Raw genomic sequence first — 14,622 nt, 5'->3', positions numbered from 1 at the left:
TCCTTAGGGTCCATTCGGAGACTTAGGTATTGACGGATTTTCTGATATGTGTATCTACTGCCAACCCTCCGTGTTTACAGAGCTTGGGACCGCGTTTGTGGAGGGTTGATTTATGTGAGTTGATTATGTTGTGGGCAATTGACCTAATGAGATGAATCACATGATGATAGGTTTTGATTGATTGTTATAGGATATTGATGTTGCGTTATCATCCTTATATTTGATCATTGCACTATTATGTTTGCATTGATGTTGTACCACTATCTTGATGATATTGATGAGGATGAGAGGAAATAGGGATCGGACCACATGTCTGTGGCGGAAACATTGAGTAGAAATAGGGAACGGGTCACACGCCTGTGGCAGATTCATTGTCTGGATCGGGCCACACACCTGTGGAAGGTGCATGGACTAGGAATTTCCTCATGGGTTCTAGGTTGAGATTCAACAGATGAGTATTGTAAGACAGACATGCATCACTTTACTTGACATATCATTGTATTGCACGTCATTTTCATTTGTAAAGTTGTGATCGTCTTTATGGACTTTTGATTGGTGTAATTGATACTTGACTGTGATTGATTTGTACATGTTGAGATGTTACTATTGAACTATGTGTTTCGTGATTTGTTAACTGTTAGATTGGACTGATTTCTATGCAAATTATAGTTTGTGGAGGTTTGTTGGGATGAAAAGAGTGCCAGTATTTTAATTTGCTTTACTTAGGGTCTGTTTGGAAAGCCACCTGGTAATTGGAATTGGTGTAATTACTAGGGTAGTAATTACCAGCCTAGTAATTGCACAATCTAGTAATTACACTGACCTGTTTGTTGTAATTACACATGTCCTGTTTGGATGTCATAGTGTAATTATACATGTTCTGTTTGGACTTTGGATGCACAATTGCAATTATAAAATTATATTAAATTTAAAAAATAAAAATTAATTATTTAAAATTTATACTAGACAAATAAGAAACTTTATAAACGATATTAAATTAAATATTTAAGATATATATTAATTAATAAACATATGTTCTTAACTAATATTATGAAAAAAATAATTGATTTATATTTTTTCAAATTAATATATTTCAATTGAATTGATCATAAAAACTAAAAGTATGAAGTTTCTATGAACATTGTGAAATACATGTTTGATAAAAAGATTAATATATAAATAAAATGTCATAAATTATTAAGTAATTCAGGTGTGTAATAGGTCGTCACAATAGTATAAGCGTGTAACTGACTTTTCGTGACAAGTTCAGGGGGAATTTATGTCTTTACTCTTATCACAAATTTCAACATAACATACATATATATGATTTTTTTAATTATTATTTTTTTAAAAGTAGAAAACGTATGTCTACAACCTTACTTAACAATAAGTTATATTTTAATCTAAAAATTAGAATACTAATAGAATTATGCTAATGAGAAAATAAGCATTCATAAAGAAATAGATAATACGAGAAAATTGCATAGAATCACGTGAAGTAAGATTGAGAATAAGAAGAAAATGAAATATAATAATATAAAATAAAAAATAAAAAATAAAATTTTAGAAATTTTTAGAATAATAAAAATAAAAAAAGATCTGAAAATAATATAAATAAATAAATTAAAACAAAAAAAATAAAAATAGAAATAAAAAATAGAAATTAAAAAGTAATCCGCTGGTAATTACACCATGTAATTACCAGCAATTCACAGTTTCTCCCTGTGAATTGGAAAGTGTAATTACCCCCTGCCAATTACATCAATTACTTGTTGACCAAGTAATTACTTCTCCCACCAAACAGGACAGATAGTGTAATTACACACAATTACACCAAATCCAATTACCAGGGTGACTTTCCAAACAGACCCTTAGTGTTCAATGGTATGCTTGTTGAGTACCGTGTTGTTTGGTACTCACTCCTTGCTTCTACACTTGTGTAGGTTACAATCCCGGATCTGTGTGATTATCCTTCTTCTCTACTTCGTCTAAGGTTTTTTTGTGGACACTTAAGAGGTAGATGCTTGTCATCTCAGTGGGTCATTTTGTTCCTTATTATGTTCTGGTTCTAATCTAGAAACAAAGGCATTTGAGAATTGTAATTTATTTCAATTTAGTTGTAATATATTAGTGGCTTGTACACATAACAACCAGGTTTTGGGGATATTTATGAGTTGACTAAGTTGTCCGCATTTATGTTGTTGATATTTTTATTTCCGCAGTTCTATCGTTATGATTTTGAGTTTTAGGTTGTCTCGTCTTGGTGGGATAAGACGAAGACCACACCCATTTTTGGGTCGTGACAAATCTTAAGTGAGAGAAGAATCAAGGGAAATATAAAAGTGTACCCATATTGTTTATCAATAATATTCTTGTTTTTTTAGATTTTATTTATGATTAATTTATTTTCCACATATTTTCTATACGTTAATCTTTAACAATGAATATAACACACATTTCTATTATTGAGAGACCTAATATAAAATTGTACAAGTTGTCTCTAAACAAAAGGGAGCATTGGCACAACGGGCAACATTTGTTGGCATGTGACTAGGAGGTCACTGATTCAAGCCGTGAATATACTCTTTGCCAAACTCTGCTCCACCAATATGTCTTATTAGTGATCTCAAAAATACAAGTTGGGAAAGAAATGGGCAAAATTCAAATAGTAAGATTTTCTTGAATGGCTAAGAATGATCCAATTATATCTCCACCAACATCTGGAAATTCTTCAAATCCAGGAAGATTCTTCACCTTGCCTCTCCTATCAACTTCAACAGGGTACTTTAAGAGGTGACCTCTCATTTCAGTTACTTCATCAGCTGAAAACTGTCTCCAGTTTGCTTCACCCATTGATCTAACGCGTCTTACGCATTCTAGAGACTCAGGTCGGATGAAGTAGTCATCGACAACTCCGAGATGCTCAGCCCACAGAGACATTCTATACCTATATATCTACACAAAAGCAAAGGATCAGATAGTAGCATTGGTACTCAAAGCCTGATTTTTTACAAAATTAGAGGAATCAATCTTAACCACCTATTAGAGGTAGAGAGGAAGTACAAGAAATAACAGATAATAACAAAAAACAACTAACAGACCATAAAGTACAATATAACAATACTATAATCGAGGTACAAGGTACAATGATCACCTGTCCACTGGGACTTGACTGATTTCTTGCCCATGTATGATGAGGTTGATATGCTCCCATCGCTATCTCCGTGTCTCTGGTACCCTCAAGTGAGCGTTGATTGATGTTTGCAGATCCCAATATGACATATTCATCATCCACAATCATGCCTTTAGAATGAACATATATCATAAATCTTCTGTATTTTCGACACAGTGCCTACAACGTCATAAATGATAAATAATATGAACCTTGCAGGCTAGAGTCTAGTCAGAGAATTTTACAACAAACATAGAAAACAAAGATTTTAATATTCGGTGTATTGCGAAATCTTATCCTTCAAGAAAAGCAAAGCAAAAGTTTCATCTTACGATGACACGATATTTAGGCAACAAAAGATGAGCAAAGTAAAGAGAAAATTGCACAAGTCCATTGGGATTAGTCATTCTTTTGTTGGAAAATGGAGGTCGTAGGGAAGTACCTGAGGAGTGTTAGCAGCACCAGAATTCTCAGTTTCCTCTACATCGACCTCACGGTTACCAAGACAGAAAAAGTTCAAATAATCTTGTGGAGAGAAAGCATCCTCAAGGCCAACCTCCACTAAAGTCTTGTAAATAGTCTCATACATCATTTGTATAGTCTTATGCTGCCAACCAACATAGTCTTAAGTTTCACTTGCACAAACTACTACAGTTAGTAGAAAAGTTAATAATTTGCTAAGACGGAAACTTTATATCCACGATATTTTGATCTCACTAATAAAAAAGATGTATCATGATGACTAGTGACTACAACTCGATTCATCGTTATCAACTCAGCAGTTTAGGTAGTCTTTACCTGCCAAAAGAGAATTCTTTGTGTAGCAGCACCAGTTGGATTACCCTCTGGCCACATTGGGATGACAATATATGCTGCAAACCTTTGATGTGCTCTAATCTTTTCACAAATTTTAAGTGCAATTTCCATAGGAATCAGATTATTGGCTCCTGCATAAAACAGAATGCTCAGGTATCTGAGTCTAAGCCAACAATCAGGTAAGTGTCTGGCCTAGTTGCAGATATTGCTCGATTCGTGAAATCTTAAAACTATAAGATCAACATGTATCTTAGGTTTACTTATTCATCATAGAGTGACAATAATGCTATACATAGAAGAGAATAATTTCTTACCTACGTCGTTATACTGACTCCAATTGTACGAGGAACCAATGAAGTACTGATTCTCAATGTAAACAAAATGTTGCGCAGCACGAATGGCTTTCACGTATGCTGTGTGAATACTCATGTCAATAAGTACATTTTTTCCGCATACCAGGTTCTGCAAAGAAAAAAGAAATTAGATTGGAACACATTTCCCTCCATGACATCCCTTTTACACATCTTTCTCACCTTCATTGTAGCTTCTTTCGGATCCTTTGGAAAGCCTTTGACTGAATTCGAGTCAATAGAGCGGAAAATCTGTATAAGAATGGAAAGAAAATATATCTGTAACACCCAATCCTTATCCTCCAATACCAGTAGTATTAAGTTAATAACTTACCTGCACATGCCAATTATCAGGATCGGTACTGCTCGTAGATGAAGTCTCAGCAATACTAAGAATCTCAGGCATTCTTTCTATTCGGAGCAAAGAATCATCATACGTCTTCTTCAATTTTCTGATGCCCTGGGGCTTTGACGCCTTCAACCAGCGTTCCTCAAAGTTTTTCAGAATATCATATGCTGCCGGACCATCAATTTTACAGTGCAAGTCATGCCATGGTTCTCTTGGACAACCAGTAGTACTTCCCTGTTAAGTACATTAGATGGATTACTATCCAAGAAACACTAAAAACCATGTTTATACAAATGAAAGCAAACAAGGATATTGATTTTACTGCATAAGTTGGATTATGATAGTCATCCAAGTGCACGGTCTGTAGTGTTCTAAATATAGGATGCTCTGGAGTATCGTATCGCCCATCACACAAGTCAAGTCCTCCAACAAAAGATATGATCTTTCGTCGATTGTTTCCTGCATCAGCATCCACTATCACGGTTTTCTGATGATGTGTATAAATTACTCCAACTTCCTGAATAGCAGATTTACAAGACATTAGTCATGGAAACAAACATTAGGAATGACATGCAATTTTTAAACTGACAATCAAGAAAACAAAAGAAATCATTTATAACTAATATACCCTTTGCTTGGCCCAGCTGTGACGCTTTCCTGCCACACGAGGACAAAGCAACACTTGCACAGAAGAATGCTTGAAAAAACGACGAGTCTCTTCATCGTGGGTTGCCATGAGGCCATCCTGCATGTTTTTTTTCAAATTTGAACTTCAATAACTAAAATGACATTACTTTCCCTGAAGAGCATTAACTAAATTCTGAAATGCTAATACAAAAAGAACAGAAGGTTAAAGAGTCATAACATATAATATTACCATAATTAAGGAAATCCTAAAGTAGATGTACTTCAGACATTAATCTGATTAGAACTGATGATATGAACAAATGCATCAGCCAAATATTATCAGTAGATGTATAAGTTTTGCCGTCTAGCGGTATAGGCTCACTCATGGTGTAGCTTAATGTTAACTGTCAAATTTATTACAACTGAAGTGTCAATAGTGTGTGAGTCCCTCGAAGATTCTTAAGTAAGCAATTGCTCACATATAATAAAGGCATAATACATAAACAGACACTCAAACTTGGCATCAGCTTACAAGTAAACACTTCAACCTTGAGTATGCACATCTAGACGCCCTCAATTCATCTCCACTGTGTCTGTTGAACACTCCAACTTACAAAATGATCATCTAGACACCTCCAATATTAATGTGTCACGTCAGCGTCAAGTGTCCAGTAGACATAATGAGAACGAGTTGGGGCCAAGTTTGAGTGTTTGTTTATGTATTATGCCTAAAATAAATAAGCAGTTCATCATAAATACATTGAAATTACCGTTTTATAGCCAAGGATGCTTCTTGAAGTGGGATCATCCCACACAAGAAGCAGCACTCTGACTCCTTCTTGTGATTTTGACTTCAAAAGCTCCCCAAGACAGCTATCTTCTACAGAAGCATCATCTCGAACGAGTCTCACTTTATGCCACACTGACCATCCAATAATGTATATCAACCGTCGGGCTTGGCATATTGCATCAAAGATGTCGCGCCAGCATTTCCCATGCCCATACTGCATCATCCCATAGTCAAGCTTTAAATTTGGAAGACATCCATCAGGCACATGAGCATCTTGATAAAGAGTAACTGATCCACCCATCCTCAGTGGAAAATAAGTCCCGGGAACACCATAATACTCAGGACCTGCTCCAACTCCATGGTGGTAAAAGCTTAATTGATCCATTGGGTAATACTGAACTGATATCCTTAAAACAGCTCCAGCTTTGCAAGGTTTTCCATTGTTCAAGATTGGAAAGAATCCTTCGACTTTTCCCCCTCCGTATATATGTTCCACGGGGACTGCTACTGTCCCTATAAGCTGAGAACCTACCATATCATTATCCTTCACAAGAAATTGCACATCAGAAGCATAATGTGCAACCGGTACATTAAAATGTTGCATCCACACAGGATTTTCATTATTGTTTATGACATAAGTACGCCCTATAACTGCGCCTGCTAGTATAATCGTCACATATGGATCGCTTGTCATATTACCGAGTTGCCCATTGTTTCCCATTTTGTTAAACATATCCCCTATGGTCTTGTGGAACATGTCCAAGTTTGGGAGGTTTCTTGCTTCAAATACCCAAATATCAAGATTCCCATGTAATAGCAGAACATTTTTAGAAGCCATAAATGGCATTACTTGCATACCCCAATTATTTTGTTGTTCACCACTTGATGTTCTTGAATGAGTTGGTCTGTGACACGGCTCGGATTGGACCACAGAAGATGCCTCCCCCTTAGAAAACGAGGCGTTGGGATGTCCATATATTGTTCCTCGGGCATTATAGTTATTCGCTACATGAGGTCTCGGTCCTGAGTGACATGATGCAGGGGCAGCAGTGGCAGGGGAAAGATTTTCATACAAATGCACATTTGCTAGGTGATCATCTATAGGTCCATTGTTACCATGATCAGAGCTTGCCAATGAACTATTTGCATCTGATAAACTACTTGCAGCGGAACTAGTAACAGACGACAAACTATTTTGGTGTTGGAGGCTAGGAGATTGATCATGACCTTTGGATTTTTGCCTCTCTAGAGGACCTTGAGATGAACCATATTGAAAACTCCCTTGTTGTTGAAGTACAGGTCTAAACGATGATATTGTAGGAGGAGGAGGAGGAGGAGGGTAATACGCGTGGTACGAATAAGGAGAATGCACAATATGTGATGGTGGAGGATAATTACTATACTCTAATGGGGGATTAGTCTGCTGAGGTCTACTAGGTGTTGTTTCTGATGGAGATGCTGGTGGAACTTGTGGATAACTATTGTAGTTAACATGACCGGATTGTTGAGCAGCGTAAGGAGGCGGATGATAATGAAGGTATGGAGGATATGGATATGGAACAGAACCAGGAGGAGGATATGGACTAGAATTGTTAGAGGGATTATTATATGATGCTTGATTTGTTGAAGGAGAAGGAGGAGGAGCTGTGTTATATGGATATGTTGATGATGAAGACGACTTATTATTATTATTATCCATTATTTGCGTCACTAGATAGAGACTGTCACCTTCCTATTTAAGCAAACCTTACTACTAATGTCCAACCGATGACCAGGCCTAAACATATTTCAACTTTAAAACTATTCAAAAATGCTCAATAAGGATCTAAACATATTAACATTTTTTTCGTTTCAGAGTCAGACTATGCCTTATGACAAAAGGAGAGAAAGGACTAGTAACATGCAAAATGATCAAAGAAATAACATATTGATCATGCAAAAAGAAGAAAAAAAAAAATATATACAGATGATGTTAAAGGGGATCCTTCAATCGTGAATCATAAACGAAACCGGAAAATCATTATAACTAAAAGAAATGCTCGGAAAAATTGGGATCTGTATCTATATGCATCAGGATCTCGATTCATGGATCTCTTGGTTTAAATCAAAATAAGAGGCTTCAACCATTTCTTCTGACTCGTTTTCAAATTCCATACAAATCAGATAGTTGTGAAAATTGTATTTGGTATGTAAGGAAGATGTTAGATTCTCTTGAATTTTCTGAGAGGTTGGAGAGATTGATAAGGCAGAGATATACTGGAAATTAAGAAGATTTCTAATATTCATAGTTATATTATAAAAAAATCAAATAATTAAGATTTGGACAATTCATGGAATGAAAAAAAAAAGTTTCTTTAAAGTTTGTACAAAATGTAGAGGCAAAATAAATGGGTAGACACTCAAATTTGGCTCGAACCGTCAGTTTGACAATTTAACTTATCAAATGATCATTTAGGCACCATAAAATATTTGTAAATATTTAATCGATATTTTAATCCATATATAGAAATTGAACTAAACCTAATAAGTTCACATGAACTATAGATCAGTCCCTAACTATCACTCAAATCATTTAAGTTACATGTTAATCAATTTATCCCTCAACCTATGCAAACCACTTAATTTCTTTCAATTTCAACAAGAAATCTTCTAAACAAATTAAGGTACGTACCTTGATAAATAGATACCCATATGAAAATACATATAAGTGAATTGCAATTACTTTTTTTCCCATCCGATATTCGATATTCCTATCAAGAATAGACTAAATTTGAGTTCATATTGAAAAGTCTGAAGGTAAACCAGAGGCAGACCTACCTTATGTTAAAGGGGTGTCCACTGATAATGCTTTATTGATCCAACCTCCAATTCTTGATCAAATAAGAATAAAGTAAACCAATTGAACTAAAATACAAATTGTATCCTATTATTGAAATTTAATTACTTGTCCAAAACGGAATTGGATATAATAATAAGTTGTAGTAGTTTGCTTGATTTATGTTTTATTAGTACGCTTTAAATAGTTTTTTATTAATATAATGTTATTACATCAATTATTTATTTGTTTGTTTATTTTAAAATATCGATATAGCTTAAAAAAAATGTTGCGTGCACTACTAAGGTAAACGCTCCCTATCAAAGATGACTTCATATCGGGATCTGAATCCTAAATCTCTAATTAAGAACAGAAGATATTATGAGATCAACGTTTTCTAGTTCTACTCCACATGACAGTCACACACCTATGACTCAACCCTCTCTTTTTCCCTCAATTCTTGGAATAATTAGGCATATGGAATTAACAACACAAGCACATCTGGCATGTGACAAGTCTGTCAATGCCTACATATAGACCACATGACCTTGTCATGTGTCAATTACATATCTATCCAAAATCAGTTGACATCCCCGGCCAATTGATAGACAAATTCGAAATTTAAAAATACAAACTCAACTACAAGCCACAACGACTACAAAATAGAAAATTGCCCAATTGTCGACGCATGTGTGCGTCACACACTTGATGTCACAATTCAAGACTATCCCCTAGACGTGACATGATACCTAGAGTCGCGAGAGACCTCAAGCAAACTACAAGTCATAGCATGATATTAAGATAATAACATAACTGAATTAAGGAGATAATCGGAATCCTAGTCTCAAATGGTAAACTCACCCTACCATGGAAAATCTTAATACAAGATTCATATGCGGGAATCTAATGTCTAAATAAGCCTCTATCATAGGTGAGTCGCTAAGACAAGACCTAGCTCACTCGAACATCTGACACTTAAGTAACGATTGAATGACATAAAAGTAGCATAAGTGGCATGTCCTTGAACCGTGAGGACTCACCACGACGAGCAAAGCTGGTAGGATCATGTACTAACCGCGAACCTGATGTAGAGCGTCAACACTTATATTATAAAATAATATAGGCACAAGAATGCGGTCAATACTCAAAATGTACAGAGCATGGGGAAAAGATGCATGAGCATAACATAATAGCATGATAAGTCAAGAAACATGATAATGCAATGACCAAGTAAAAATAATATAAAATTGATCATATGATTTCATAAAACATATTAGAAGGCCATGCATACTTTCTTAAATCATAATCATAACATATGTAGTAATTATAAGCTTTTGTGGAAGATATTGTTAACTGACATAAATCATGTGAGCTATAACATGGAGTTCAATATACTACTCTCACATCGAAAAGTGAGTGTCCTACTTGCCAAGGTAAGGACCATAATCATGAGCTAAGGTGGATCTACTAGCTAATGTTCAATGGGGACATAACCTACGGGGGCGTGTAGTTCTAAGACATGGGTAATTGTCACTAGTTCAGTTTGGTGCTAAGTAAACTCCTAACGAAAAATATGCATAATCATATTCATATTCGTGCTCTTTAAAACAGTAAAAATCTAGTAATATTGAATCATTCATACATAATCTCTTAATCTCATAATCATAAGAATAGCTCATTTAAATCAATGTTTCATAACATACTCATAAGAGACACTTTAATTGAAAGCATATAAATCATGATAGTTTTTCATAGTAAGAAGTACTTCAATCAGAAGTATCTAAATCATGACATTCATTTATAATAGAGGAGGTACTTCAATCGGAAATGTAACATCTCGCAAGTTGAAATAACTAGGAAGGAGTTAATAATTGGAAATAGTCATTTTTGCAAAAGAATGAAAATCTGGAAATTTGTTTAAGTTAGGAAAAGTTGAGTTTTGGTCAAATTCAAACGGCCATAAATCTTATATCAGGAAGAGTTAGGTGTATTTCCAGATATGGTTGGGAATATCTTGGAATGATCTTTCCAACACTGCAGAGTTTGCGCGATTCCGAGTTCGTATGAGTAAGTTATGCCCTTTGGAAGTTGGGTTGTTGGATTAAGGAAAGTCTAATCCGGATTTTGGAAGGGTAATTTAGTCTTTTCCTTACCTAATTATTCTAATTCATTTTTATTAGATTAATTGGGGTAAAACCAGATTTTGGTCAGTTTAGAAAAGTTAGAGTTCACGCTAGGGCTTGGAGAAAAGAGAAAAGAGGAGAAAGGAGAAGAGGAAGCAAGATTCGTCAAGATCGTCGAGTTTAGCGTGTGGAATTCGTCAGGGGTGATCCCTACAAGGTATGTGAGATCACATAGCATTGGGTTAGTTCACCCACACGCCAATCATGATTCAATTCAGCGAAATACGTGTGATTTGAAAGTAAATCCTTTGAGTTCTTGATGAAAATCGTTTGAATTCTTGTGGGTTGTTTTGTTGAAGTTTCTTGCGATTTGATTCATGTTTTCCGGGTGTAATTTCGGTTTGAATCTATCATATATTGAGGGTATAAATGATCCTAAGTGTTTGGGGAAAGAACCATTGAAGTTTAGAGAGTTTAGAGTTGAAAAACGGAGAAGAAAAGTCGTCAAACACCTGGGGAAGGGGGTGGGACGTCGCGCCAGCCAGCGCTCCCCAAAGAAGTCCCTGAATGTGGGGCTTTGGGGCGACGCGTCAGCCAGAGCGCCCCAACTTTTTCTCTGAATATTGAGGGCTGGCGCCCCGCGCCTCTCAGAGCGCCAGGGACGCCAGTTCTTCCCATTCTTCCCCCATCCTTTCGTACTTGTTCCTTAGCAATGTACCTATGTTTTATAGTTGATTCCAACACTTTAAGGTACATCTAAACATCATGAAATCATCCATAAACATGAGATCATGAACCTTGAATCCATAATCCAATTCAAGGGAAGTTAGGATCAAAGTCAAGAGAAGTTAAGAGTCAAGTCTAGAAGTTAAGAAGCAAGTCAAGCAAAATTTTAAAGTTTTCAAAAGTCTTAAACAAACGTTTTAACTTTGTTTTAAGACTTAAGTTTCAACTTAAGCAAAGAGTAAAGAGTTGAGTTCATTTCTCAAAAAGCTATAAGGGAACTAAGTATTCCCAAAGAGTTTATAAATGTTTTCACATTTGAGCAAGAAAAGGGAACATCGATTCCAAGAGAGATTTTAAGCTAAATTTTGAGTATTTATCTCAAACCAGAGAAAGAAGTTTGTTTTTAAAACATATGAGCTAAGTATATTTTTGGGAGTAGTATTGAGCACCGATATGGGGATGCGAGTTCATATTAACTCAAGTCACCATAAACCATGTAGCCATCATGGGTAGTAAAGGATCATACTTTTTAGATGATTCCTTAAGATGTTTTTAGCATAAGCTAGTGGATCCACTAAGTTAAATGTTCTATATGACGGCAAAGTATAGGACAATTCTGGCAGCGTGGACAAGATGATGTATCACCACTTAGGCTCATAGTGGTGGTTGTCGGTTAGAGAATCTCCCACAGAAACTATATTATTTTATAATATGAGTAAATTTGAGTTTGTTACTGCATTTCCTTTAACGACTAAGTTGTTTTTACTGTTTTATAATGCTTTTCATATATTGCATGTGTTCATTACCTTATTTTGAGTTAAGTTATTCATGAATTGAGAAGAGCCGAGGTAAGTGTTTCTTTCAGGCTCTTTTCAATCCTATGTATTGTTTAGCATTCCAACTCGCATACTCGTACATTCAATGTACTAATGCCAGTTGGCCTGCATCGTCTTATGATGCAGACACAGGTAACCAGGATCAGCATCCAACACCTCGTTGATAGGTTCAGCACTCTGAGCCAGTTGGTGAGCCTTCTTGCATTCTGGAGGACTCTTTTATCATTTGCTTTCTAGTTTTCAGTTGTTAGGATGATAGGGGGTCATGTCCCAACATCCCTCTTTGTTTTAGAGGCTTCATAGACTGATAGTATTAGTTCTTTAGTCTTATTCATTTCAATTGTATACGTTTAAGACTTGAGTTGCCATTTTTGGCTAAGTTATTATCTTTTAAGTTATTGCGTGAGCTTTATCTCTTGTGTTTAAGTCTTCCGCTGAGTAAGTAAGCCAGGCCAAGGGTTCGCTTGGGGCCAATAATGGTTCTAGAGTGCCGACCATGTCCAGGATGTAGGCTCGGGGAGTGACAGAAAGCCTCATATTTTCATACAAATTAAAGTTAATGATACTTTATTCTAAAGCATCCTTGATTTATAAAATCCTTCATATCAAAATGCATGCGTATCATCATAACTTGATTCATAATCATAAAATACTTACATAGCATGAATTCATGAAAATATCTTTGAAACATTGCATTTTGATCAAATCATGCATAATAAGACCAACCATGAATGAATAAACTTAGAACCAATTAAACCTGTGAGGAAATCATGAAACCCTAGAATTTAGGAAAGAATCATAATGAGAATTTGTTTTTTGGGACTCAATGGGTGACGAGGAACCCTTTGATGAATTTTCCACATACCTTGATTTCCCTAATTGAAATCTTCAATGGAGACTTGAATCCTTGAAACCTAGCATGCTTGGAGAAGAAGACTTGAGAGAGAAAATTTGAAATTTGAGTGAATAAGAGTGAATGAGGAGGTTAGGGGTCTTAGAAAATCAGTTATAGTCCTTCAATTAGGTCTAAAACGACGTAGTGTAGGAGTTAAAAGAGTAGGAAAAGATCCAAATAAACCTGAAGTAAGACTCTCGGACTACCTTTACGAACGACTCATACGGTCCATACTCCACTCTATGGACTGTATTGTCCATTCGTAGTCTCCAAGTACTGAAATCCCAACTTTCATAAGATTGGACCACGACTATCAACCACAAACCTTAGATAATAGTACGACCCGTACTACCCATTCCGTAAAACCCAAGGTACTAAAATCAAGAGTTCCAAAAGATCAAGTCCACGAATCCCAACTATAACCTGTCTTTCTTTCTACCGTTTGTACTGACCAACCGTAAATCCATTTACTGAAACTCATTTTTTTAGGGGAAACCACTATCAGCTTCCACGAGCTGTCAACCCATTTACGTCCCATACAAGGGCCTCGTGAAACCCAATAACCAGTATACTTTCAACTATACTCTGTAACCTTTTAACTTCTAACTGTTTTTTGCACTTTTGAGGTGTTACAATTCTCCCCCTTGAGGACATTCGTCCTCAAATGAGATTCAACTAAGCATGAATAGACTAGGAAAATATCTGACAGACCAACATTAAAGTAAAACACGTAAAATTCATAATCCATGAGAAGTAATTAACTCTAGGCTAAAACGTGAAGTTTAGAATTGATTTCATGAACATGCATGCATATGGAAACATGAGACTAGTTGAAAACACATAAATCCAAAAAGTATATAAGAGGATCTAATACCTCAAACTGAAACTTAATCAGAGGGAAAAAAATGGGGGTATTTGGACATCATATCGGCTCGGCTTCCTAAGTAGCACCCTCAACTAACTAATTTCTCCAAAGAACTTTCACCGAAGCAACTTCTTTATTTCACAACTTACGAACCTGACGGTCAAAAATCTCAATTGTGACTTCTTCGTAAGAGAGATTTTATTTCACACAGATAATTTTTAAAGGCACAACTGAGGTCGGATCACTAATGCATTTCTT

General features: G+C 35.7%; 2 protein-coding genes and 1 pseudogene across 7 annotated transcripts in view; 1 reads left to right on the top strand and 2 right to left on the bottom strand.

Moving 5' to 3' along the window:
• LOC125839081 (actin-depolymerizing factor 10-like) overlaps window positions 1–14,622 on the top strand; it is an 858,671-nt gene that overhangs the window by 699,431 nt on the left and 144,618 nt on the right. The window contains exon 1 of one of the 6 annotated variants that reach the window (XM_049518062.1): window positions 12,629–12,633. The exons of the other annotated variants lie outside the window; for them this stretch is intronic. The gene's annotated coding sequence lies outside the window, so the exon portion shown is untranslated. Of the gene's footprint in view, window positions 1–12,628; window positions 12,634–14,622 lie in introns of those variants that run through there. 6 annotated transcript variants of the gene reach the window in all.
• The window catches only part of LOC125839025 (F-box/kelch-repeat protein At3g06240-like), a 151,342-nt pseudogene that overhangs the window by 8,674 nt on the left and 128,046 nt on the right, over window positions 1–14,622 (bottom strand).
• Window positions 2,601–7,803, bottom strand: LOC125839066 (phospholipase D gamma 1-like). Its single transcript, XM_049518041.1, has 10 exons — window positions 6,085–7,803; window positions 5,316–5,432; window positions 5,010–5,204; window positions 4,673–4,921; window positions 4,522–4,590; window positions 4,303–4,450; window positions 3,971–4,119; window positions 3,615–3,779; window positions 3,155–3,352; window positions 2,601–2,955 (listed from the first exon to the last, which is right to left on the bottom strand). The coding sequence occupies exons 1-10, from the start codon at window positions 7,801–7,803 to the stop codon at window positions 2,662–2,664; spliced, it is 3,303 nt and encodes a 1,100-aa protein (XP_049373998.1). The 3' UTR covers window positions 2,601–2,661.

The sequence above is a fragment of the Solanum verrucosum genome, unplaced genomic scaffold (genome assembly GCF_900185275.1).
Source record: "Solanum verrucosum unplaced genomic scaffold, falcon-dt-bn FXZP01000163.1, whole genome shotgun sequence".
Classification (NCBI taxonomy): Eukaryota; Viridiplantae; Streptophyta; class Magnoliopsida; order Solanales; family Solanaceae; genus Solanum; species Solanum verrucosum.
The sequence above is the reverse complement of the archived record's forward strand: the minus strand, read 5'-3'. Positions and strand labels throughout refer to the sequence as shown.